Consider the following 26,237-nt stretch of genomic DNA (forward strand, 5'->3'; position numbering starts at 1 on the left):
CGCCGGGCGGGCGAGTTATGTCTCTAGTAGCAACGGAGATCCAGAAAAACGGTGAGTGTTTGGTGGCGTCAGTGGTCATGCGGAGTAGGCCATGCAAGAACGATAGCGCGTTTGAAGTTCAGTGCATTGCAGTGTTTCCGGTGAGTGCATAGCTCTTCTCGCTGGAGCGTGCAAAAGTTTGTCCTGTGCTCCATTGGACTTCCTTCTGCAGTCTAGGAACTGGTAATTCAAACATCACAGCTGTTTCAGGGACAATACGCTAGATAAATCGTGACAATGTGTATCGGACGCAACCGAAGCCTCGACGGCTGCTCCTGGCATGCTGCATAGGCTCACAAGCGAGCTGTTTGTGTTGGTGAACGAAGTGTCGTGTCTGAAGTGAAGCGAAAAGGGCAGAACACGTCGCTGGTGAAAAGAAACCGCACAGCCCAATGTGCTGCTAAGAACCAACGGGATAATGGCGTATGCTTTGCAACGGTCGTTTGTGCAGTGATGAGCAGGGGTTGGGCCAGCACAACGTACACAACTGCGGTCTTCTGGTGCCCAGTTTGGCAGCCTTCGGCGCCTATGTGCATGTGCCTCTCAATTTTAGAAGGGCATTCCCGAACCACGAGCCCTTTCCACGGAGGGCGCCTACGGGCTCACACGCACACGCACAATAATCACGTCGTTGCCTCGTCTCCGAGGCGCGCTGCCAATTTTCATGGCACGGAAAATGACGCTCTGAGAGATCTAGGGGCTGACATTCTACAAATGAGAAAAACAAAAAACATTTTTTCCCTTGAATTCTAATTCAGCATTGCATTCCTTTCGTGTCTCGCGTGTGTCTGCCTGCAACATGATAGACGAATGCACGTGCACACACACATACTCATACGAATATTCACATCGGCCAGCAGTCGGCGAAGAGGTGAACAAAACGTAAAATAAAAATGAAAGATGTCCCCTTTTCCCTGGGTAAAACAACACACAGAATCCGTCCCAGCAGCAGCCGACGAGTGTCCGGAAGGGCCCGTCCGACTGATGGCCAATGGAGAGAAGGAGAACGAGCAACAGAAAGGAAGCGGGAGAGTCACAATGTGTGAATAAATGCGTTTAATTTCTTTGTGCCTTTCCCGGTGCCGCGAAAGTTGTGACTTTTTTTTTGCTCATACCATCCCAACGGCTTCGGGGACATCTTTCATTTTTCTCGTTTTTTGTTGCCTCGTGAATGTCGCCCCAAGTGCAGGTTTCGCGACTATGAGTGTGCGCCTGATGGAGGAATGTTTCTTTGGCGAGTGTTTTTGGCTCTAGATGTTGCTAGAATGACGCACCATGTTCCTGGCCCACCACGCTGTTTCTTCGCTGGTCGGACCGCCTGCATCACTCTGCCGCTAATCGAGGCCTGTTTTTTTTTACAGAAATCAACCTTCAAATCGTCGTCAGTGTGTTGTCGCGTGAACCACCCTGTGCCGTTGCTGAGCTCACTGCTGCTGCTGCTGCTGCTGTTGGGGGTCGAGTGCTTGGAAAGCGCACCGGTTTGCGAGCCGAACGTGTGTTCGGATAGCGCGTGTGCTTTAAGCCGCAGCGCAAAAACAAAACAAAAAAAAACACAGAATCAAACAACTCGAAAGGCAGGCAGCTGAGGGCAGTGTTGTTAGAGCGAAGAAAAAAAGCAAAAAAAAAGGTGAACGAAAAAAAAACGAGTGAGGAGGAGTGCGTGTCGTGTACGCGTGTGCGTGCGTGTGTATGAGCGGTGCACAGTGGACCGGAAACGTTGCTGCATCCGCACGGGGTCGTTCTTATCGATTTCATCTGGTGCAAAGCATGTTGCAAGCGTGAGTTTCGCCAGCCTAGAACCAGCATCCGAATCTAGCCGCTTCCGCAACACCAACGGCAACACCAACACGCACGCCACCACATTCAATCAAACCCCAACGGCTCGCTCCGCGTGCGTGGTCGTTGCTGCAATCAACCCGAACCAAAACAGAGAGCGCATACGCCGTGGTGCGTTTGTGTGTGCGTTCGTTTGCGCGCCCACCCCTCCGGAGGGGTTATTGTTCTGTAGTGCCCCCACAGGCAGCCAGCCCTGCCAACCAGCCAGCCTCCCCCTCTCGCGGGAGTTGAGTGTGTGGCGCGGTGCGGTGGGAGGAAACCGATCAAGACAACCGAAACGGCCATCCGTGACTCCGGGGTTGGAACCTCGCGATAACGATTTCCGGTTTTGGAGTGGCGCTGCGTACGTGCGTGACAGCGTGTGAGTGTGCGCGACAGTGGACCAGTGGACCAGTGTGCGCCACTGAAGGGGTGGTGACGAGAGGGCGGCTGGCTGCGAGGACACGCGGCGAGGACATCATGCATCTGCCGGAAGGCTTTTACCACGTCGGCGATGGCCGGGTTGGTCTGAGCGATGACCACCTGGGGCGGGTGAAGACGTCCAGGGCCATCGCGGACGTGTACGAGATCGAGGAATCGTGGATCGCCAAGTAAGTGTGCTCAAACACACGCAAACGCGTGCTATTCTACCCTCCACAGCATACAGCATTCATCGCAAAGCAAACCCGCGATCAACTAACCAACAGAACAAACCAGCCTCCGTTTGCCCTTGCCGCGAGTGTTACATTCACACGTACACGTACGTACACTCCGCGGCCGCTGGTGTGCGTTTTTGTCGTGGCACCCTTTTCGAGGCCCCATCAATCTGCTGGCTCGTGTGCTGGCTCAACCCACCCCTCATGGCTGTCACATTTCGCCAACAAAGCCTCAGGTTTTGCATGCCCAGCTCCAGGCGCCCATGCCCATGAAAGAGCCCACTCTCTGGAGTCTCTCTTTCTCTCCAAGGGCCTCCAGACGCCGGCCAGAGTGGCCGCTTTCTGAGGGCTTTCCGTGACCGCCATATTGGTGTGGAAGCGCGCGCGCGCATTCTCTGGACTTTGGCCATCGAAAGGGCCACACGATGGCCCCACCCGGGAACTTCCAATGTCCTCGAGCACGCCTGCCCAGTAACCGATTTTTCCCCGTTACCGATAAGGCCGGGCGTCGGTGGCGTCGACAGTTCTCCACGGGTTCGTTCTGCGCCCCAAAGGCCCTTGCGAGACCACCGCTGATTCGCTTCGGTGACGCAATCGAGCTCGCCTAAGTGGTACGTGCGTTGTCGCTTCCCACTTGTACTCGACGGTGCTGCTATGGCCACTACCACCACCAAAGCCACCGTAGTCCGCGCTCCGGACTGGCGTTCTACCCTTTAATGGCCATGCCTCAGAGCTCCACCGGTTCGTTAGCTCCGTCGTCGTGGTCTTTGCTCACTTTGGAGCTTCGGTCCGATCACGAGCTGTGCGAGTTGCGCTTGTTGAAGGTTGTTGCGGGTTGCTTGCTTGCTTGCCTTCCCTCCCGCACACACACACACACACGCGCGACAGCGTACGCACATAAATACACAGTCGCTCGGTGCCACCCCGTTGTTTCGCGCCACGTCCTAGCGCCCGATAGCCACCCTATAGCCAGTGCTTGCACAAAGTTTGACTATCTCAAAATCGTGCCCCTAGGCACTGGGGAAGATCTTGCAGCGGATTTCTTCTTTATCGGCGCGAATACCGACCTTGGGATTAAAGCTGAGCTGGCTTGCGTAGCAGGGTTGACCGAGTTTTTTGTTGTTTCGTTTGGGTCTTTGTCATCGGCGGATATCGCCGGGGTTTGCGACTCATAAAACACCCTCCGGTCGGGGTTACTGTTAGGCGATTTTTTTCTTTCCAAAATGGTTATCCTTCCGCCAAAATTGAATACTGTTCCTTCCGGCGAATGGAGGTCGTTGTAGAACATATTTCCGTTCTCCAACAAAGACGAACCGTGGTATAGCATTAAGATATATAAGTATTAAATCATGGATAAATTATCACCTTTTTTAGTGCCCTGCAGAAAGGAGCACTGCAGTCGAAGCTCGCGTCTTGCTGAGCGGTATTGGGATTTTATTTTTTTATTTGCTGTTCTTTATCTGTGATTTGATTTTCGGATAACATTCCTGGAAACGTTACTAATTTCATTACTCATAATATTTTGCAAAATGGTCCTTCTTGGCGCTTACTAAATTTGTTTTGCTTTACGTAAACGTTCGTGAAATGCAAAAAAAGAACGAAGTGTTAAATTTTTTTTCGTTCCATTTAACTTGACTGCTGAATTATTATTTATACGTTTAACTCGACTGTGGAACATCGTCTCAGTTCGCCATTGCACGTGAGCGTTTAGCGCCATATTGTCCAATTTTTTTTGTCCAGGCACCTATTTGAGTATGTCACATCCACACGAACCATGCCTTTCGACTAGAGAAAAACAAATTAACCATAAACATGATGTGTTTTGGGGTACGAAAATTGCACACCGCTCTTATCACAGGAGGTAAGTGATATTTGATACTGCGCATTATCTGTTGAAACAGCTAATCGTCGACATTTTGCGCCATTTGGGCCTCAGTTGGTGGATCCCCGAAATAATATAATGTGCGGCCATTTTGACGAATCATATAATCGTCCGCCTAGCATCGGCTAACTTTCTCCGTATATCCTGCGATAAAAATTGAAACCCCTGCGAATCGTTGTAAGAAAAGTTCTAAAACTTGCGCTAGTCTCGAATTGGGATTATATCAATTGACCCAAATAATCACAAATGAGGCAGTGAAATATACTTTAGAGCTAGCTGAGGCTCGTTTAAGGGTTTACGTACATTTTTACGTGTTTTCCTCACCTCTACATGTGCATCGCGTTCTTTCCCACATATACACTACCTCCCAATCTCCACCAATTCAACCACAATCGGTGAAAAACCGAGTGGGAAAATTCTCATCGACACTCCAACGTGGTGTATTTTCCGCGCGTGGGAAAAATATTGTTGCTGTTATAAAATCTCGAGTTGTTTCTCTTGGTCCTACCCTTTCCCAATGCTAGAAAGGTAAAGAAAAGATTACTCACAGACACACATACCCACCTTTAGCAGTGCTGTTATGTGTGGTCTAGGCTATAGTGCTTTTTGCGTGAATTACATTAAATGCGTCGTACAAATCAACCAACGGCGCTGGCTGGGACAACGCTGGTGGTTAATGTAGTAACAGGTTATGCGCACAACCATTGTTGAACCACCGGGTGTGTGTGTGCGTTTGTAAGCCATAGAAAGAGAAAGAAAACGAGTAAGTGCACAATTTCACTGCGGATCGGATACTTTTCCACGCCTAATGGCTGTATTCCCGGTTTTTCTCTTGCACCCTTGTAATCCAGCGTGCACTTGCTGCACTGGTTCTGGGGAACAAAAGAATATTACCAACAGAGTGTAACAGCGTAGATAGCATTATCTACTGAGCTCACCCTAAGTAGGCTTGATGGGAAACCAATGTTGCAGTGGATCCCCTCTGAATTCCGCAGAAGTATCTGTTTTTTGGAATGTTGTATAACGCGTTTTGCACTTTTTGGGTTACTTTTTGTCTTTAGATGTCCTTCATTAGCATTGCTTGGAGTCCTTTGTTTCTTAATGATTCGATCGTTCATTGACAGATCAACCTGTTTTAAGCAAACATTCGAGTACGCAAAAGTATGTGCATAACGGGGTTGTATAATATTAATGATTCAGAGTGTAAGCCATGGCTTCCCTCATAAAACAATAATTACTATTGGCAGGTCATGCGATTAATTATCTGTGATTCATTGCAAATTTCGCTTCAAACTACTTTAGTCAGCCGCGTCACTGATTTAGTCAGCCTCGTTAGTAAAAATAATCATCTAAATCAAATCTGCTAAAAACGTTCTAAACCGCCTTTTTAATGACTCGAACACGTGCTAGCTCATTCTCGCAATGCAAAATCTAATGGGTGTCATCTGGGTGTATTGAATTTTATGTACATGTGCCGGAAGTTGTGCACGAAACCTGTCACCAACTAGTTGCGCCGCCTTGCGTTCCAGGGTTAAGACCTTGCCTAGGTTAACGCCACGCGAGCAGGAGATGCAGTTAACCCGGTAGTAGAATAACGAATTTTTATAGATTGAGATGGCGTTTACGGTTACGGAATGTCGAGTTTGCAACCTTTTGGGGCAAATTATTGCTCGTTGATTGACCTCGCCAGTTACGCTAACTTCTCGTTAGCGCTAGCAAACATCAACCTTATTCTAATTAGTTTTATGACGTTTCGTTTTGAAGATCCTTGCTTTATCAGATAGGTGTTGAACAATTGGCTTTAAAAATTCTTTGTTCTGAAAATTGTGACGTACCGTGCAATTTTCGATCGCATCTGAATGTATCTGAATGTCTATTGTTTTGCATTCTATTCAATCTCGTGCGTAAAAACTTGATACCCCAGTACTGCGTCACAACCGTGATCAAAGGTAGAGTACATGCGAATTGATTAGCTGAGATCAGATGAGTGAAGGCACGGAATTGAGGGAAAATTCTTGAAATGTCGAAGTTCCGTGAAGGGGAATTTGTGCTTCATGGCTGAAATCTGTCGTAAGACAACTCGGACTTCTATTTCGCACTATTTGATACGAGGCTCCCAGAGTGTACCCTTGATTTTCTAATCTTTGCGTACTCTTGGGCGTCTTCCTGGTAGCGAAAAAATGTTTAAATGCATACCAGAGCATTCGTTCCCTGCATCAAATGCTACATTTCCCAAAATTGCCCACACTGGGATTGCTAATTTTAGCCAACTATTTGGTAGTGTTGTGTTCTTGCTGCTACCTACGATACTACGATAGGTGTCGAATCGAAAGTATCGTTACCAGCCAGTCTATGAGCTGGCAAATAAAACAAACATGTAATGATGTTTTCATACATTTGCTATTTTTTACGACGAATTTTTGATGCAATACGCAAACGCGTCTATAACTATTGTCTCTGCAATGGAACATGTGTTTGAATTTACACAAAATGTTAAATGGGCTTCTTGTTACAAAGTTCAAAGCACGAAGCAAAGTCAAAGCACTTATGGTGAAATAAACTGTCTAACCAACTTGTCATCTCTTCAAGTAGCTTGACGTCTTTGAGGAATTGTTCACAAGCCGGTAGCAGTGGGCCGAAGTTGTATCTGGCCATCAGAGACTGCGAACTTTTTTCCGCATGTTCAACGGTGGCAAGTGCTAGTAGGCGTGCAGCGGTATAGTTGTTTCGCCATGGCCAGCCGAGAGTTTCTCCGGTCTTTTGCAGCTTCCCATTCATGGATTGACGACTTGTCATTGTTTCCGAATTGATTTGGCCAAGCAGCATGAGTGGGCGATGGTACAAGTTCGTCTTTTGCGCCACTGTAGTCTTGCTTGTTTGATCATGCGTAGAAGGTAGCGAATGGAAGGATCGTTGAATGCGTCACATCTTTTGGTACAATTTTGTTTAATCGTTGATCAGACAGGTTTACCAAGTTTATTGAAGTATAACGCGTTATATAACTTTACATTAAAAGCAAGTGAATTTGAAAAACGTAATAAAATAAACTGGGTGTCATATTGCGGGCTTTATTTGCGGATATATTGTAGATTCAGGTATTCTTGTCTGTTTTAAAGTCATTAGTTCTTTTTTAAAGTATTATTGGATTAAATGTTTTATTTTTGCAGGGGAATGTATGGTATTGTGCGGAGCGCTATATCTAAACAATCCGGTCAATGCTACGCTGCCAAATTTCTACGACGACGCCGCCGTGGCCAGTGTTGTCTAAACGAGATCAATCATGAGATAGCGGTGCTGTTGTTGTGTGCCGATTCGGATCATGTCGTTAAACTACAGGCTGTTCATGAGACTCGATCAGATATCGCTCTCATCCTGGAGCTGTAAGTGAACTTAATTTTTTTTTTATTTGTTTATTTGGTACAACTAAACTGCTCTATTCCAGCGCGACCGGAGGCGAGCTACAAGCCCTTATCGATGAGCAGGGTCAACTGTCAGAGCAGAAGACACGTGTTTGCATGCGTGAAATCTTGCGCGCTCTTCAACATATGCATAACAAATCCATCGCACACTTGGACCTGAAACCTCAGAATATTCTGCTGGCAGGGAAAGATGTCGAGGGTAAGTTTTGATTTTGGCATGAGTCGTGAGTTTATTAAATTCTCTTCTAACAAATTGATGTGCTTTCACAGACGGGCTAAAATTGTGTGATTTCGGTATTGCACGCTTCATTGGCGAGAACAATAAAATTTACGAAATAATCGGCACACCTGATTATGTCGCACCTGAAGTGCTGCACTATGACCCACTATCCCTACAAACGGATATCTGGTCGATCGGCGTGGTAGCCTACGTCTTGCTGACCGGTATGTCGCCGTTTGGGGGAGATAGCAGACAGGAGACATTCTTGAATGTCACCAAATGTTCACTCACCTTCCCAGATGATTTATTCACTGGAATATCGAGCGATGCAATTGACTTCATCAAGAGTACGCTACGAATAAAGCCAAAGTAAGTATGCTCGAAATATGCCATATTGCTGCGATAGTTGTTTTACATTCCGGCTCTTTTTTATATTTTAGGGAGCGCTTAACCGTGGAAGAATGTCTCGAGCATCGCTGGCTGAAGGAAGAAACCATTTGTGTGCAGGAAGAGGATCTTGCTGCTCGAGTCATAGCAGCTTGCACATCGACAGATTTTGACAAATGGCAGGAAGCAGATGGCGACGAAATGCCTACTCCAGAGAGCCGCAGCAGCTGTGCAGTGTCTCCGGTATTAATCCATAGTAATCAGAGTAATGGCGAGAGTCGCTACAGCTGTCCTGTCGTAGCTACAGTCGATGAGGAAGATCTGTGCAAAGCAAGCGAACGGCTAACAGCTCAAACAACTGATGGCCATGACACAAAATCTGTGCTGGGAAGTCCACGACTTGTTTCCGACTCTGCTGACGACAACAAGGAAAATGTATTGGTAGTCGGTGTGGTTACGCGTTCCTTATTTCCGGACGCACCCACCACACCCAAGGTCAGCAGGAAGACGTTACCTACAGAACCGCTAAACGACGGGCATCATCATCACCTTCACCATATACACCATCATCATGTACTACATCATCATCACCATCAGCATAGTTCAAACCAAACGACAACGGTTTCCTCGTCAATCTTGCACCAGCAACCGCCGTCTAATTTTGCCCAATCGGGTTCTGGTAGTAACACGGTTACGTCTACTAGCAATACTAATGACAGTACTACTACCACGTTGCACGTTTCGCTCGTATGCCCAGGCTCGTCGTCTGGCAAGAAAAATTTTGTACAACTATTTCAGTCGCAACAGCAGCAAAAATCTGGTGCTGAGATACTAATGGCACCTGCGATTGCAACACCTTCGTCTAATGGAAATGGTGAAGGTGATAGCAACTGCGCCACCAGTTCCCTTGTATTGATTTCAACTTCTTCTGCTGCACCTCATGTTTCGGAAACAAATGATACCATCGAAAACGGTGTTAGCACTGCAACAATTAGTGCAAGTTCCGCTGCGACAATAACCGAAATGCCAACTTCATCCTCCACATCTAGCAGCTGTCGGACGACCACTCTATGTGGTCTGAAATGCACTGAGTCGTCTATTCCTGGTGTCGTTAGTCGTCGCATGTCTTCGCCAGGTCACAAGTCGCTGCAGCAATGTGATAAGGACGCTATAATTTGCTGAGAACCGCAGGCGGTCGGTAGGCCGTTTCTACTTCCCTACACATACGGTTCAAGCGAAGTACTATAGAAAATAAAGCAGTACAAAGCATACTGCAGGATACTTAGGCTGCTTACAAATAGTATAAAAATATATACGCTCATTCATACGTATGTGGTATATATTTTAATAATATTTGTATGCTATTTAGTTAAGTTATGTATATATTTATAATTCATCGGAAGATGTGAGATGTGCGGGTTGTTCCCGTTCTGGGCAACCTATACGCCCACCTGTGTGTCTGGACTGTTTTGATCAAGTTTGATGAACACGACCCAAACAGATGGTGTGGTACTTAATGCAGCAAACGGTTGCCAAACGCTGCCAAATCGATAGTCTACGTATAGAAACAGATCAAACAGGAAAAGGAGAACTTATATACTAGAGATGCACATCTATCTGTTTCCGTCTGAGTAGAGATTTGTTTTAATCGGAATAGCGATACTTTTTTACTATCATTAGATGAAGCTCTTATTATCTTTTTATCTTCCCCGGCCATAGGAATCGGTTTAGTCACCGCTCTTGTTTGCGCACAAATAGATCGCTGGATCAAACTTAAAGAAACGCTGTTTTGAAACCGAAACAAGAAGCTTGGTGAGCAACGAAGAAAATAATTGGAAGATACGTACTTTTATCTTATCTATCTCCTGAGTGCTCAGGCACGTTTTGATAGTAAAAATATAATAGATAGCTAGCTAGTTTGTTCAGAAACTTTTCGGCTTAATTGAAGATGAATATTGAATAATCCCTCATATTTATTGCGCGCCATGGTACGATCAACAATACAGAAGGCCTAGCCTCAGCTAGGGTACGAAACGTTGTTATTGTCTCCTTCAGGTTGCATGGTATAGATAAAACAGCACTTTAACATGAAATGTAAATGTAGGTTAAATGCGTTTTTTATGGTTTTCGAAAATTGAATCGTTCTCGAGACAAAAATTTGTTTGAAGATGTGATAGAGAATTGAGTAGGAAGTGTGATACATATTTTGTTTCCTTCTGTATCAACTAGCTAGTAGAAACGCTAGGGTAGAGGTTTATTAAAGAAGTGTTTATGGTCCAGATGCTCACGTTCGCCGTACCATGATGTGCCTAAGATATGTATATCAATACCTAAAAGCAAGGCCATGTACTTCGCGAATCATGCGTCGGTTTGTTTGAAACGGTCAAATAGAAAATAGTTTACCCTACCAACGCCCTGTCGACGCTTGATCGTCTATCGATTAAAGCTGATTTGCATTTATACCTTGATGGGAAATATATCAATAATGACATTGGTGCAACCATGACCGATCGTTGAGAGAGCAGCTCTATATGAAACATTTGCGCTACGAAGAGTTGTATAGAATGGCAAAAAGCATGACACCTGATGGCCACCCGCAATAGAAAATATTGCTTTAGTTCTTGCAGCCGGTGAAAAATAACATCTCATCATGTTGTATGTCATCAGAATTGTGCCTTCCATGTGACATGTGCGAGCTAATGCAATCATGTTGGATCAGCTTCGCGTCAAGCTCAATCTACGTATCTTTCCTACTAACTCCCTCTGTTAAGTTGAGTAAGTCAATGGACATGAAAATTGTTGTGAACCTTTACAGCAATTTAGAGTAGTAGCATTGCAGCCGTTTTACTGATTATAGTTAAGCATAGGTGTACCTTAGGTTACCCTGTATTCTTCGAGAGAGTGAGCATTCGCCTGATAAAATTTACAACACCAAGCACCGCGAAAGTGCGCGTCTTACGTTCGTTTTAGCGAGAAGACGTAGTAGTCGAAAGGCGGGGTAAATTTGCCAAAATAAATTCAAGCAAGTAACAATGAGCGCACCGGTCGAAGAATCATGCGTTCGTAGCTTTGTTCCAAAGAAGAAGAAAATAGTTCAGAATCAGTGGTTGAATTTGTTCTACACCGCCTTACCTGTACATTTTAATTGGCCGGAATTATGGAAAACGAGCGTTCTAAAGGTTACATTAAATTATGTTTTATTTCCTTCCGTGCAAATAAATATTAACATCAACAAATCAAATATGTTCCGCACTTTGAGTAAGCTTGCTCATCGTTATGGTCACGCAGCATATATATATATTGTTGAGAATATCATATCTACTCTGGAATCGATAGCATTTCTTTCGTAAATGTGATGGTTATCACAGGATATATGAAGGTGATGAGATAATGGATGTCGCTGGTTCCATGCCTGAACTTGTAGGAGCTGTGTCGCAATGAGAAACACTCTTAGCAAGGTTGTACTTTGGTGGTCGTTGAAAGTTGGCGTGAGACAGGGCTGCACTCTGGTTCAACTTCTGCGATGCGTCGATCATCTGAAGTACACTTTCGATAATTTCCACCTGCTGAGCTTGCGGTAGTTTAGCCACTCTTTGGCCCATCGCTTTGAACAACTGCACAGTTTCCATGTTGGTGTCTTACTGAACATCTGCCAGGACTTACAGTCGTATTTAAAGGTGAAACCAAGCACGCAATTTTTTATTTAACAAGCCGTTTGGTAAATGTGATCAACTAGCGCTAATGAATTCTTTGCCTTGCTTGTAGATAAAGGTACATTTCCTAACGAAATTACCTATAATTTTACGTGGATATTCCGTATTCTATTTCGAACTGAGATATAGACGGACAGTAAGGGGTAAATGGGACAAAGCTCATATTTGACACAATTAACGGGCTTGGAGACGGCGTCCTCTGTGCGTAGGGTAGAGTGGTAGCTCCAAGAAGTACGGGTAATACTGGATGGGTGACAACCGGCGTTGGCGGAGATACCGTACCCAGACGAACTCCAGGGTAAAAACAACGATAGAAAGCCATAGTCCGGTAAAAAGTAGCAGAAAGCTGCCCAGTAGATGGTGTATGTTCAGAACTTCTGCCCGACTGTTGGTCGAAAGCGTTGGACGCTGAAAACGCATATCGAGGTTATCATACTGCCATCGTGCGATGAAACCGGTGGACAGGATACGGCGGATGTACCAACCAAACGCTGCCGCAACCGGACTAGATCGCTTAAAGTACATCGCGAAGTGGAAAGTCAGCAGTTTCTCGTCAGACGTGCGATAGTTGATGATTGTTCGATTTCGTTCGTTGAACTTAATGATTTCCTCGCGCGTATACGCGAGTGCAAGTCGGTCACGTGTGCGGATCGTCCGTTCGAGTAGGGCCAGACCATCTTCGGGTTCGATTAGTAACAATCGATCAGGGTCGGTAAGTTGATGCGTACCGTCGAAAACTTTGTGGTACACCGTCTCAGTCATAGCAAGCCGGTACCCGTCAGCCAGTAGCACCTTCAAGCTGGAGATATCATTCAGGGGAGTCGGCTCCGTGAGAAAGCTAACCAACGAGCCTTTGTAGCTTTCTCGCAGCAGGGTGGAATGGAAGATCCAAAGGAGTAGCATGAATCTGGTGGCGAATCGATGGGGCAAAACGGGTAGTGAGTCACCGACGAAAGCACGCCAGAAGTCTAGCACGTAAGACGGCAGTAAAGCGATGAGACCTATCGCCAACTCGAACAGCAAAAGCCCCCAAATGGTCCACCGGAACGGCTTGAGTAGTCGTTTAAATGGCCCGAGTGTCGCTAATGCTTCCGGCACGGCCAGTACCAGGTCGGTGATATAGTAACTATGGGACTGAGTTGTGTTGGATAACAGCAATGGATACGGGAAGTAGCCTCCAATAGTGAGGTGTACTGCTCCGTCGAGTAGCAGTCCCAACGCCCCATCCGCGGTGCCATTTGCATAGATGTGGCCCCATACCCGACCATCGCGGGGTTGAATCACCTGTACGCGAAACTTGAGTCTTTCGGCCAGCAGCTCGACGAGGCTGCCTTCGATGCCGGCAAGACGAGAGGATGGTACTCCATTTTTGCCAACGAACTGCATGAAAGGAGCCCGTTCAAAACATGCAATTCGCAGTTGGCAACCATATAGGTTGCGCTCAAAACGATCGTATAGAGCAACGTGTCCTTCCTGTAGTTGGCCATTGAGGCAACGGTTTAAGAGAATTGGTCGGCTACAGCTGCAACATTGAGGTCCATATGGCACGTATCCCAGCAGGTCGATTCCACGTGAGTTCTCAATCGCTAACAGCACGTTGTTGATACGTACGGCCCAGAGTTGGCGCAGTAATTCGGCCACCTCGTCCCTCATCACTCTATTACCAACCGGCTCAAATATTAGTAGAAAATAGCCTCGAAATTCTACGTTTTTCTTCACAAGCTGAGGTAGATGGTTTATAAACTGGCGCACACTGTCGACAATAATGAGCACCAGATTGCGCTGGTTGAAGTCAACCGTGCGTGCGTACGGCACTAAACTGACGCTGAATAAACCGTTCTCCATCAGTGGCGGCAGTAGCCTGTCCAGCATATCGCGTCGAAAGTTTAGAGCGGTCGCACTGTTGCTCTCTGCGTAGATGTTCAACTGACCCTTCACAATAGCCGCGTTTTGACGAATTACCTCGCCAATACAAGACGCCCATGCGTCGATGGACTCAATGTTAGAGTAATTGTACACGTAAATCCAGTTCCATTCCACCACCAACAGTAATAGCGTTAAGCGCATCGTAATTTCAATAAAACCACTTGTGTGACCGACACTGACCAGTTTTATAGCTTCTAATCAGTTAATTTTTAATGATATAGGTCCCACTCCTGTTATTACGCTGGTATGTTTGAATAGGTTATTAATTAGTAAGTCCTTCATGGAGCAACTTTCTTTCTCTTATCGATTCTCTGATCGATCCATTTTTTATCTAAGCATCAGTAAAGTATTTAATTCTGCATGATGAAAATGCACAACGGATTATGCAAATGTAAAATTTTAAAATATTCTAAATTTACGGATTTTTAAATTTGATTGATATATTATGTACTCATGATATTCAAGGAATGGATAAATTTAGTATACGTAATTTAGTAATTTAGTATAGTATTTTAGGGAATGTGAAATTCTCAAATAAATCCCAATTGAAGTAGCAAGGTGCGAATTGAAACATCGTTAGAAAATCTACTGGTGTGTTTGTTTCTCGTGGATTTGTATTGCTCATATCAGGGAAGCAATTTTCACACAACTGCACAGCTGACTCATGCAGTAAAAGATTCATAATCAACGATCGCATGTCGCATACGGTCACTGTCAATTACATTCGACCGATTATCCGTTTTTTCTTCATTCGACAACCTATTCACTTTTATTCCATTTTCCTCGGTTACGTCAATCATGATCCTTATCTACTGATGATGCACCCATGGATGCGTTTGCCTTCCATTAGCAGTGCCGTAAGTGCATTCCCCTACATTTATTCCTCTGACTTGCGGTTCCTTACGACGGATGTTCGCCGCAATAGCGTTTATTTTTTTCCGCTTCCAATTCAAAAATGGATCTGAATCCAATTTTCCGATTTTCCCGAGTCGTATTGGGAACGCAGTTTGCTTTTTGCGTATTCTCATAACCAGTTCGGCACCAAATGCAACCGAACTAAGCCCAAGTCCGAATAACAACAGCACCAAGGAACCGAACATATCCCTAAACACGAATTGCTGATGGCCACGGCTCTTGTAGATATCGGTGATGAACTGCAATTGGTGATATTGGCTGGCCCAGCGGCTAATCAGGCCAGATGAAGCGAATATCTGAAGTACTTTGTTGAGCGGATCGATCAGGGGCGACGAGCGTTGGCCGTAGATGGCAAGCTTGGCAAGGAAGACGCGTTCTCGTCCGATACGTAACAGCTGCCCTTGTTTGGTAATATTGCGGTTGAGAAAGGTGACAGTCTCGAGCGGTAATAGCAAGCCTAACCGTGCCGACGGACGTTGCAGTTTCGCGATGATTTCGAGGCGGAACTGATGTACTGATACGATCCGAATATGCGGCAAAACCTGCGGGAAGTTGTCGAACACGAAACTATAGTTGCGGTACATATAGATATTGTATCCGGCATCCAGCAGTGCTGGAATAGTTTCGGGTACCGAATGGTTACCACCCTCTCGAAGAAAGCGGAACATGGAGCCGGTGTAGGCACTGCGCAGGACTAGCGTACATAGCAGCCAATGCATTAGAAGAGTGCGCGCGAAATTGCGAATCGGCGCATGAGTCAAACCACCTCCTAGCAAGACGCTGATCATGGCGGGCCAGGCGTTCCTTGGGGCTTGTCCGAGGACTAGCCGTTGGATCGATGATTGAGCGCACCTTTGCAACAGTTCAATTATGGTCAACCCGATGGAGAGCGTTAGCAAGAGTATTAGCCAGATTGGGACCGTGAACGGAAAGCGCAGCAGTTCCAGCGAGCTGTAGCGATGACCTGGAGGTACCGCTAATACCAGGCTCGAGGTGTAGTATACGAAGCTGCTGGACATGTACTGATTGCGGTGTAGGGTCGTAGCCCAGTAACCGATCGTAAGGTTCGCTCGACGTTGTCGGATCTAAGAGGGTATTGGTTTATTACAGTATATCACAGAGTAGACACAGGAGCTTTGTTAAGTACACGGTGACGTTTGTGAAGAAGCTGTGGTTGTACTTACGTATGCTGATGCTCCAGTCGCATCTTTCCGTGGGCCAGCTGTACCCCAGTCAGGGGGGTCTACTATGACTATATGCAGCCGAAAATTAAACTGTTGCTGTAATGCTCCCAACATCAGACCCTCGATCCCGGCGAGTCTATGCTGACTCACAGGAATTATAAAGGGATAGATAGAGAAGGTTGCAACCGTAAGTGGGCAACCGAAGAAGTTATGCAGTTTAGAAGGAAAAGGAGTACGGTTGTGATGCACAAATCCAACACCTGGCTCGTAAACGTTCCAAACGACAGGTAGGGGACGTTCGCAGTAGCCGTTGCCATACGGGAAGTAGGTGTACAGGCGAGCACCCTTAACACTATCTGTAGGACCCAACAGCACGACAACGTTAACGATATATAGCGTCCAAAGGGCGTTCAGAATAGCTCCGGCCGTATCGAGCCCCTGCTCGGTCGGGTCTGCTACTAGCACTGTGTAGAAGCCGGAAAAGTCGTACAACTCGTCGTTCAGTGAATCCATGATGCGTTGGAATCCGGCGTAGTCATCGACAGTAAACAAATTGTGCGCACGTAATGGCCATCTATACTGTCCGGTTGTCTCCTCTAACAAGCTCAACTGTTTCGGGTGCGATTCCAACAGTAGGGTTTGGTGTGGGGTTGTGCGGCGAAGTATCGTACCGGTAAGGTCAGCAGTATCCTCTGAGCGGACGTAAAGTTGTTTGGTAATCCTCGCGTAGTTATGCAAGATGATATCCACCGTGGCAAGTACGAGAAGATCATCGACTGGGGAGTCGAACTGATGTACCAGCCTCAGCAATTCACTGTCAGTTAGTACCACTTTTGGTACTAACAGGACCCACAGAGCTCGTGTCCATGTTATCGACCACATTGCACCGCTTCGTCTGGAGTCGTTCCTATATGCGGGATTGCAAATGTTTTCCGGGGTGATGGCGTGATGCTGGTAATATCATAGATGGCCTGCAGCACGCAAAGCAATGCCTTCACTAATCACTCGACACTGCAGGAAGTAAATTGGTTCCAAAATTTAAATTGTTGTTTCTTTGAGAACCAATTAGAAAGATAGTCATCGAAACAAGTAACATGAAATATACGATAGATTCAAAAACTTTTTTTGTGATCGACAGAGGGAAAGATAATTTTTCAATTAACTTTATTCATCAGCCTTCCAAAAGGAAGTGACAAGATGTTACGCAAGACGTGCCCATATTTAGAGCTCTAGTTTTGCAGTAGATCAAACGTCGAGTTTTTACATAATGAAACGAAAGACTCAACGGGACTCAGAGCTTTTATTACAACACATGGTGCAAAATTGAGAACAATTCACAGACACATTATTCAGAGATGATTAATGTTGACGTTGGCGCGTGTGTCGTGCCCAACCAAGTTCGGCAAAGAACAGAAGCACTGCAATCGCAAACAAGACGATCAATTCCTCTATGACCCCCAGTAGGTGCCCTATGCTCACCGGAGTAGGTTTGGAATGGTCATTGAACTGGTTTGAACCGAAGAATCGATAGTCGCCATACCGTGCGGCCCAGTACTTCATCAATCCTGACGAGTCTATGCGTTCAATATGGTCATCGAAACTACTGGTCAGCATGGATCGCTTTGGGTAGAAGATGGTGACGGTGTATAAGGCCATTGGCTCACGTGCGATTCGCAACCGAGCGAAATGCTTGCCATTGTAGTATGCAACGTGATCCCGCGTGCACATGCCGACATCTTGATCCTGAGGATGAGCACCCTTCCAGCGCAACCAGGCGCCGATGTTGTCTGGTACGGTCGGAAAGAAACGTAGCCGTGCCATTCGGTGAGGAAATGGCTCGAATAAAGTGCGTGCCTCATTGTTGATATGAAATAGCGCGTCGGACTGGTCGATCTCAGCCAGCGTTGTCATCGGCTGATGGTTGGAAGCTCGCTGTAGGTATTGAAACATCGAGCCTTGGTATAGCAGGATGGACATCTGTCCGAGCAGCATCCAGTGGAACAGCAGCGTGCGTGGAAAGGTGCCGGAAGGAGTTCGAGGAATCGGGACCGCTAACATGATACGTATGATATTTAGTATAGGAGCGTGAACTTGTCGCTCTCCTACCAGGTAACGCCGTACGGTTGCGCGGGTTGTGGAAGGCAGCAGACGAAGTGCGGTGATGACGGTCATTCCTATGGTGGTGTAAACTAACATGGTAATCCAAACATCTCGTTGAAAAGGCTGGATCAGTTTCTCAAGCGAATTGTAGGGACGCCCAGGTGGCACAACGAGCACTAACTCGGAGGTGAAGTGCACTTTGCCTGCCTTCAACATGGCGCTGCGCTGGTGCGAGACTCCAAGGCAGGATAGCCCGAAGTCAACTTCTTCGGTGTATATCATGCGCATCAAACCGGTGCTGTTCTCGAACGCTGCATAGCCCCACTGCTGGGCACGAGGTGGCACTCGTATATCCATGGCGAAGTTAAGTCGCACTGCGAGACTGCGTAGTAGATCGCCTTCGAATCCCGACAGGGAAGGACTTGTCTCGGTACTTGTACTTGGCAATAAGATGGTGAAGGGACGTGTTTCGAAGCTACCTACGTGCAACGGACAGCCATAAAACTCGGTGTTCTTACGCGGATAAAAGCTAACACCGTACAGGATGGTGTCGTTGGGCCATGTGAGCAGCAGATGAGGTTTCGGAATGCGACACAATCCCGGAGAGAAGGGAAAGTATGTCCACAGCTGAACAGGTCCGGCTCGATCGGGTGATGTGCGAATGACCACCACCACGTTCACGATCTGGCGCATCCATAGTTCGTGGAAGATTCGGTTGACGGTTGCTAGCGTGACTGGGCTGCCCTCTAATACGATAAGATAGTAACCAGAAAAGTTGAATCGATCCAGCGTGAGTTGCCTGAAAATTGTATGCAACGACTCGTAACCTTCGGCAAGTATCAAACTGCGTGTCCAGGGTGGAGTGCGGACTTGAGCAGCGATTCCATCCAGTTGTACGACTAATTGCCCATTTCCGTGCTCCACCAACAGTCTATCGAGGAGATCCTCCAAGAACCAGCGACCAGGAGACGTTGTGCTGCGCAGCGTGATCAGTGTGGTCGCAAACGGTGTTCGAAAGTGGGTGTGCAGAATTATGCCTATAATTTCTGACAGCGGGGTTCGCGTTACTTGCGGCAGTGGAGGTGAGGCGTTGCTCATTGACCAAAAGGCAATACAGAGCATGCCGATGGCTATGTGCCTGATCCGCCACATCGCTGTCGCTTGGCAGCTGGAACTGACTTCGTAGTCCTTTATATGTCGAACGACATTAGCAGTCCCTCGTCGAGCACAATGGAACAATGGGAGGTCATTTGGTTGGTCTTTAGTCATCATACTAATGACGAGCCGGTCTCTGAAGCCATCCAGTTCAGTTTTCGCAGCGATGCTGTTGTTTGCACTTCTGATATCGGTCTTTCCCTGCACGGTAGCTCAGTTTCAAGCTGACGGGCATGGAGGCGAGCTGCTGTCGACAGTGGTTTCAATTTTATTGCATCAATATTTTCGCCATCCGTTTCAACCCGTGCTGATATATCATACAGCCTCCACCAGATCTCATCACCTTTTGCAGCGGGACATCCTAGACGGAGTATTGCCGTCGCTAAAAGGCCAGTGTTCTGTGGCGTTTGGAACTTTTCGTGAGCATGGAGCAGCTCTACGATCGCATGCGGTATTACTTGGACAGGATTTGGAATCGATCGAAAGCATACTCAAAGATTTCAACACTAATAGCAACGATTACTCCGGACGCTATCTACTAGTATTAACTGGTGGTATGCAGGATACTCAGATGGAGCGTCTTTTTGCTGAGCTGTGGCTACGCCACATAGTGCATGTGAATGTTTTGGTACCTGTAAACGCATCAGTGAGCGTTTACTCATACCAACCGTACTCACCGGAACATTGTGGTCATCCGAAACCGGAACTAGTAGCTACTTTACCAATGGAGCATATGCTGCCCAGTCTGTATCCTGTACGACGTTTTGACAACCTTCATAATTGTACTTTAAAGGTGGGGACGTTTGAAGCGAAACCGTACACTACTTTTGAGCGCAAGGTGGATGGGTTCAGCAATCTGGGCGGTTTCGAAGGTGAACTTTTGCATATGCTTTCCCAACAGCTCAATTTTCGTTTCAATGTGGTCGAATCACCAGGCCAAGTGCAGTGGGGAGCTATTGGACCACCTGGAAATAGTACAGGTACGATGCAGTTGGCACAAAACGAGCTGGTAGATTTCATCATTGCTTGCATGGCACTAGACGTTACTCGCAGTATATACCTTAAAGCTGGTGTTTCTCATTACGCGTCACGTATTGTGTTCGCCGTACCTCAGGGACGACCATACACTGCGTTCGAGAAGTTGTTCAAACCTTTCCAGATCGACATTTGGGCGAGCCTTGGTGCGATGCTTCTGGGGGTGTTGATTGTCGTCACAGTTCTCAGTTGTGGACAACGTGCCCGTGCCCTCCGGCAATTCGTTTACGGACAATATGAGCATATGCCTCTCTTTAATGCACTAAATGTATTGTTAGGTGGAGCAGTAGTGAACACACCTCGACGCAATTTTGCCCGTTCGTTGTTTGTGCTCTGGCTTTATTTTACATTTGTTGTGCGCACACTTTACCAAGGGTCGCTTTACTTGTATTTACAGCGAAGTGCTACTTATCCTCCGCTATCAACAATCGAGGAGGTTCACAATTCTGCGTTGCAATACCATATGGTAAACATTGCAATGCGATTTTTCGTCGACCGGCCGCAGATCCTGCCAAGGGTGCATTTCATCCCACCCGGGTTGGATACACTAGGTGAGGCGGTTGCTGGAATGGCCGAACGGTACCAAGATCGGGTTGTCGTTTGCCCGATAGATATGGTCGCATACAATAACAAACTGAAAAGGCGCAAGCATTTGGGCAAGAAGATTTACGTAACGCGCGAATCGATCACCTTCTTCCCGCTCACTATTTACTATCCGAAGAAGTCATTCCTTACCCAAGTATTCGATCACGAGATTAAGAAGATCATTCAGAGTGGTATCATAAACTTTTGGGTTCGTAACTATGGTGACTATGATTTGGATACTGGTCGACGCACGTCTCAGACAGCAACAAGCCCTCGCAAACTCACCCTTAAGCATATGGTCGGTGCATACCAGATATTGCTTGGAGTGCATCTATTGGCCATAATCGTTTTTTTGTTCGAGTTGGCTTCGATACGCATAGTGATTATACGTCGTTTGTTGGAGTTTTGTATGGACTAGAGCATCCATATTTAGCTCAATGCTTAATTTTGAAAAATGTCATAAAAAGCTATAGCTATATTTCTATACCTAACTATAACAATCCTTGAGAACTCCTGTTGAAATCCCAATTAGGGTTATATATAGGAAGGAGATATTTTAATCAGACCTTATCTAGCCCAATCGATATTTAGCAAATGTTGATATAAATAAACTACTGTTTTTTTGTTTTCTTTGATTCAATTATGTATGTCTTTTGGTTAATGGAAGGGATTAGCCCTATGAATAAACGTCGCAAGGGCTTCGTTGACATGGATCGGTGTTCTGAATTTGAATGTCATCGTTGAATATTAATGGGAAAGAATGGGTTGTAAATCTTAATAAGTCGACCACCGGTAGTATGTTTGACGGTGTCATCATTCACAATTTAATGATTCGTTAGTGTTCGGTCAATTACTATGGATGACGTTGCTCTCAAAGAGTTAGTTGTATAAATAAAAGCTTTCACTGAAGATGGCATCGAGTATGACTGTAAATCAGTTTGGGCGATGGTTCGATGCGAGTGGCTTATGTGCTTGTTTATTCAGCTGTGTGCCAGCAAAATAGAGAACGATTTTAAGCGCTTGGCTGTACGCGACAATGTGGGAAATCATTTTTCAGAAGTCATCGTTGATGCCTTGAACCGTTATTACGTCAAAAATCATTCTGCAACGATGGTGATGCGCCTGTCAACGATTAGTCCGCAGACGTACCACCTGCAATCCGACATCATGGACGAGATCATGGAGCGAACTTCTCATAGCATTGCATATGAATTTCGATCATCGAACAATCGCACTCGACGACCTAGGATTTTCAACATTGCTTTTATCGATGGTTACGGTGCCTTTCGCCAACTGTTCCATGCTCTCGATCCTGCATATTACGATTTTTCTGGCTATTACCTGATCGTGCTGACTAATTTCGGTAAACTGCTACCAGAAACTCTCGAGAGAATTTTCGGTTTCCTGTGGAGACTCAATGTGGTAAATGTCAACATTATTACGGCGGATCTACAAGACCATTCACAATGGCAGAGCGTGCTGATGTATACCTACTACCCGTATCAGCCAAACAGTTGTGAGAAAACGTTCCCGATTCTGTTGCATCGTTTTCGGAAGGGTCAAAGGCTGGATCACTTGGTGGAGTTGTTTCCCAATAAGTTGAGCAATTTTCACCGCTGCCTTGTCACAGTTGGCACCTTCCACTTGCCTCCGTTCATTCTGCTTATGAACCATGCCTCCAACGACGTCTATGGAGGTGTCGAAGGTGATCTGCTACGCGCCCTCAGCCTCAAACTAAACTTCACGGTGCATCTTGTTGAGCCACATGACGGCGAGCTTTGGGGCACTATCGTAGCAGACTCCAACAACTCCATAGTGAACTCTACTGGTTGTGTAGGTTTAGTCCTGAGCGAGAGAGTCAACCTCACGGTAGGGCGCTTTGCAATTCGCGGTGATCGTAACTTGTGGATGAAACACAGTCGCAGCTACTACACCGTGCGCATGGTGTTTGGAGTTCCAGCTGGAAGAGAGTATACTCCCTTTGAAAAGTTGTTTCGTCCGTTCGCTCGTCTCACCTGGCTGTTGTTAGCATTCTATCTCATGATTGCTCTAGTCGTCATCTTCGTTATCCGCTTGGGGCACAGTACAAAAGTTCGATCGTTCGTTTATGGACGCGGGGTCTCTACACCGGCGCTGAATTTGCTCAATGTTCTACTTGGGGGGGCACTACTGTTACTGCCTTCACGCAACTTCGCTCGTACTGTGCTCTTTCTTTGGATGTATTACTGCCTGGTGTTGCGGTCGCTTTATCAAGGCTCGCTGTTTGAGTACCTGCAAGAACGCAAAAATTTTAGTCCCCTGCAAACTGTGGAGGCGATTGTGCGTGAAGACTACCGCGTCTACTCATTACAGGGCTCAGCTCTCTACCTGCAACAGATGCCGAACGTCCTAGAACGGTAGGAACGTTGGGCCAAGCAATCCACAGGAAAAACTGATCCTTTTTATTTCAGCACCACCTGGCTGCCAGATGATGATGCTTTAATGGAGCAGTATTTACATGATTTGGCAGTATATAAAGCACCTTCTGTCGCTCTCTTCACCGATATAGAACGTGTTGCTTACTACAACCATCTCAAGAAGCGCACTGGCCCCGTGTACGTTGCTGGTACCGTGTTGGTGCGGTTCCCTATCGGGATCTACTACCCCAAAAAGTCCTGCCTCGCCAACCAGTTTGATCGCGAGATCGACGGTTTACTCACTTCCGGGCTCTTCACTCACCAATTGCAGCAGTACGTAAACTACGACTTCTTCGGACGACCCGCTCCTCATCAGAACCTACCGACTCCTCTCACTCTGGACCAGTTGCTAGGAAGTTACGAGACGCTGCTTGGACTGCTGCTATCCGCCAGCATTCTGTTGTTGCTTGAGCTCGCCTCACGCCGATTCGGATTTCTTCAGGCACTGTTCACTTTCTTACAGGCTGAGTAGGAGTGCCAAGATCCCGCAGGCAGCATACTCTCCGTTGGCTGCCCGACGGCATTCGTTCCCCTCCCGAAAGGACGGCCACAAGCAAACTTCTAATGGATTGAAATGCGCATGCGCGCTATAACGGAAGAGGAGTTCTTGCCATAAAGGAGGCCGCATTCGATGGTGTGCAGATGGGAACGACAGGTCAGTCGGCTACCAACGCTGGAGCGATAATGGTGTCGAGAATGTCCTTCTTAATCGGGTTCTGTTTAGCCGTTTCGCCGAAGGTTATTTACTGCACGATCGAATGCGCTCGATTCCAGTGAGAAGTGCTCCAAATACTCTTAACATTGCCGTAACTCTTGCAGATAAAACATGATGTTGATGTTTCTAATCTAGTCCAAAACCGGGGCCGATTGGCCAAATTTATGGATTAGATTTGTTGGTTGATTTATGCTTGGTATGTTTCTTAGAAATTGTGTAAGTTTTCCGAAATGTTCGCATTGGTTGCCTAAAACTCACAATTCTCTGGATCACACTACGCAGGTCGACATGCTCGAGGCACTTCCACATTTCCACATTAAAAAAGAAACGAAAAACATAAATCCCAGCTCGAATGACTCGTGATCGTATGCAAATCGCGCTTCGTCTTTAAGCGTGGCCAGGGTTTCGTTCTGCGATTATTTTCGTGAAAATGTCTCCCATCTGTCTGCACGGATGCTCCACTTTGCCTATCCAATTGATAATTAATGCTGCAGCTGTGGGCTACCACAACGGCGCTACGTTACATGCCTGTCGGATGGGGCTAACGATGATCCCATCGGCTGTATTCCCCGATCCGGGGTCCAATCGGCACTGTAGTTCACGAAGGAGAGCCATGGGCAAATCTTTTCGTGATATAATCCTTCTTTTCCTCGGTATTTCTGCCGGGCGCCTTTCCATGCTCGGGAGCTGAATGTTTCGACCGATTCGGGGCGTTGGTGGGTGGGAACGATCTGAATTAATTTAATTACTCCACTATTTAAAAACCATAAATTATGCCGTGTCTGTTGTTTCCGGGGTTGAAGCCAGCGTGGCAGCATAAGGAAGTAGGACGCCGTGCGAAAAGGACACGCTAGCGCAGGACGACCGGGGGCTTTCCCGTTGTAAGCGTCAAATCGACCATTTTTTTTCTGGCGAACAAAAGAAGGTGGCAGGTGGGTAGGCATGGGCCGGAGGGGTAGTTATTTGTCTTGTCCACGGATTGCCTTTTTGCGTAGTATTTATGAACTCGCCTTTCGTCGACACGCTGAACGGCCCATCATCGGTATTTTGTCCTGGCGCAAGGACGAAGCAGCAAGCTGAAAAATATGAGTAGGAAAAGAACCCAAAAATGGCGTTGCACGACGGGATCTCTCGCGCAACAAAAAAGACAGTAACAATGTCCCTTCAATCCCTCGCGTTCGTAGCCCTTCAAACCTTACTTCTCGCGCCCGCGAAAGGGCGGCCGCCCTCGACGGGCAGTTTCCCATTTGTTCGCCATTGTTAGCCGCTCCGTGGACGACGCTGAATTAAGGTGTCAGAAGGAAAATTAAAAGTTTAACGTTTGAAATAATTAAGAGTGAAAATGGTTGCTCTTCTGGTTGCGGTTCCGCTCTCCATCAGGCACCGATTTCCGGAGCCCTGTCCTTACTTTTTTCGCCGTTCTGCTTGTGGCTCTTTCCACTCGTGGCTCTTCCACAGGATCTCTCTCCTTCACGGTTCCTTCATGGCCCATCTTGGCTGGAGCAACTGTTTTTGCCCTCCATACACCATTCCAGAATCTCTTAACTAAGCGCATCGTGCCGCAAATTCATGACCATTCGCAGAGTGCACTCGTCACCCGCGGGTTGCTCTGTAGAGGCGAGTTTGCGGAGCCCGAACGAGTGTTGATTGCGGTTGCTAGCTTTGCAGTGCGCACAGATGTTGCGAGATCATATTTCACGGCATCCTGGTACCGGGTGTTGCGCAGGTTGCCGGGATGCATTCGCAGAAACACTCGAGACGCGAGACCACCGCGGACCTTCCAAAGTCCTCAAGCGACTTCATCGACATCTACCGAGCGACAAGTACCGTGAGAAAGGAAGTTGAATCGGAATGGATGCTAAATTAAATGGAGTCGAGCCAAGTCACCAAGGGACTTCCGGTAGCGGTGGATGTTTCACAATTATTTATGGCGTGGCGGTTTTGTGAGCGCGAGCTCCCGAAGTGCTGCTTCAGAGAAGTTGACTCCTTGAAGGCTTGCGCCGAATGTGGTTGTTTGTTTGGTTGAGGAGGCGGA

At 46.8% G+C, this 26,237-nt stretch overlaps 4 protein-coding genes across 4 annotated transcripts; 3 read left to right on the forward strand and 1 right to left on the reverse strand.

Annotated features, from left to right (window-relative positions):
* The first annotated feature begins 2,334 nt into the window (after window positions 1-2,334).
* Window positions 2,335-9,600, forward strand: LOC128728318 (serine/threonine-protein kinase 17A-like). The gene is made up of 5 exons (XM_053821938.1): window positions 2,335-2,465; window positions 7,560-7,772; window positions 7,835-8,010; window positions 8,082-8,400; window positions 8,472-9,600. The coding sequence occupies exons 1-5, from the start codon at window positions 2,335-2,337 to the stop codon at window positions 9,598-9,600; spliced, it is 1,968 nt and encodes a 655-aa protein (XP_053677913.1).
* A 7,915-nt stretch (window positions 9,601-17,515) lies between these two features.
* Window positions 17,516-19,378, reverse strand: LOC128728319 (uncharacterized). The gene has a single exon (XM_053821939.1). The coding sequence runs from the start codon at window positions 19,376-19,378 to the stop codon at window positions 17,516-17,518; it is 1,863 nt and encodes a 620-aa protein (XP_053677914.1).
* Window positions 19,379-19,577: 199 nt separating this feature from the next.
* Window positions 19,578-21,449, forward strand: LOC128728323 (uncharacterized). Its single transcript, XM_053821946.1, has one exon. It carries the CDS (start codon window positions 19,578-19,580, stop codon window positions 21,447-21,449), a length of 1,872 nt encoding a protein of 623 aa, XP_053677921.1.
* A 527-nt stretch (window positions 21,450-21,976) lies between these two features.
* LOC128728324 (uncharacterized) lies at window positions 21,977-23,959 on the forward strand. Its single transcript, XM_053821947.1, has 2 exons — window positions 21,977-23,427; window positions 23,482-23,959. The coding sequence occupies exons 1-2, from the start codon at window positions 21,977-21,979 to the stop codon at window positions 23,957-23,959; spliced, it is 1,929 nt and encodes a 642-aa protein (XP_053677922.1).
* Window positions 23,960-26,237: the final 2,278 nt, after the last annotated feature.

This window comes from Anopheles nili, chromosome X (assembly GCF_943737925.1).
Source record: "Anopheles nili chromosome X, idAnoNiliSN_F5_01, whole genome shotgun sequence".
Taxonomy (NCBI): Eukaryota; Metazoa; Arthropoda; class Insecta; order Diptera; family Culicidae; genus Anopheles; species Anopheles nili.

What these genes read in the sequence shown, in the direction of transcription:
- LOC128728318 (XM_053821938.1), top strand. Translation starts at nt 2,335, where the DNA reads ATGCATCTGCCGGAAGGCTTTTACCACGTCGGCGATGGCCGGGTTGGT. An exon ending in ATCGCTCTCATCCTGGAGCT is followed by an intron (nt 7,773 to 7,834) that starts GTAAGTGAACTT and finishes GCTCTATTCCAG; the next exon opens with CGCGACCGGAGGCGAGCTAC. An exon ending in ACGCTACGAATAAAGCCAAA is followed by an intron (nt 8,401 to 8,471) that starts GTAAGTATGCTC and finishes TTTATATTTTAG; the next exon opens with GGAGCGCTTAACCGTGGAAG.
- LOC128728319 (XM_053821939.1), bottom strand. Translation starts at nt 19,378, where the DNA reads ATGCTCTGTATTGCCTTTTGGTCAATGAGCAACGCCTCACCTCCACTG.
- LOC128728323 (XM_053821946.1), top strand. Translation starts at nt 19,578, where the DNA reads ATGCTGTTGTTTGCACTTCTGATATCGGTCTTTCCCTGCACGGTAGCT.
- LOC128728324 (XM_053821947.1), top strand. Translation starts at nt 21,977, where the DNA reads ATGGTTCGATGCGAGTGGCTTATGTGCTTGTTTATTCAGCTGTGTGCC. An exon ending in ATGCCGAACGTCCTAGAACG is followed by an intron (nt 23,428 to 23,481) that starts GTAGGAACGTTG and finishes TTTTTATTTCAG; the next exon opens with CACCACCTGGCTGCCAGATG.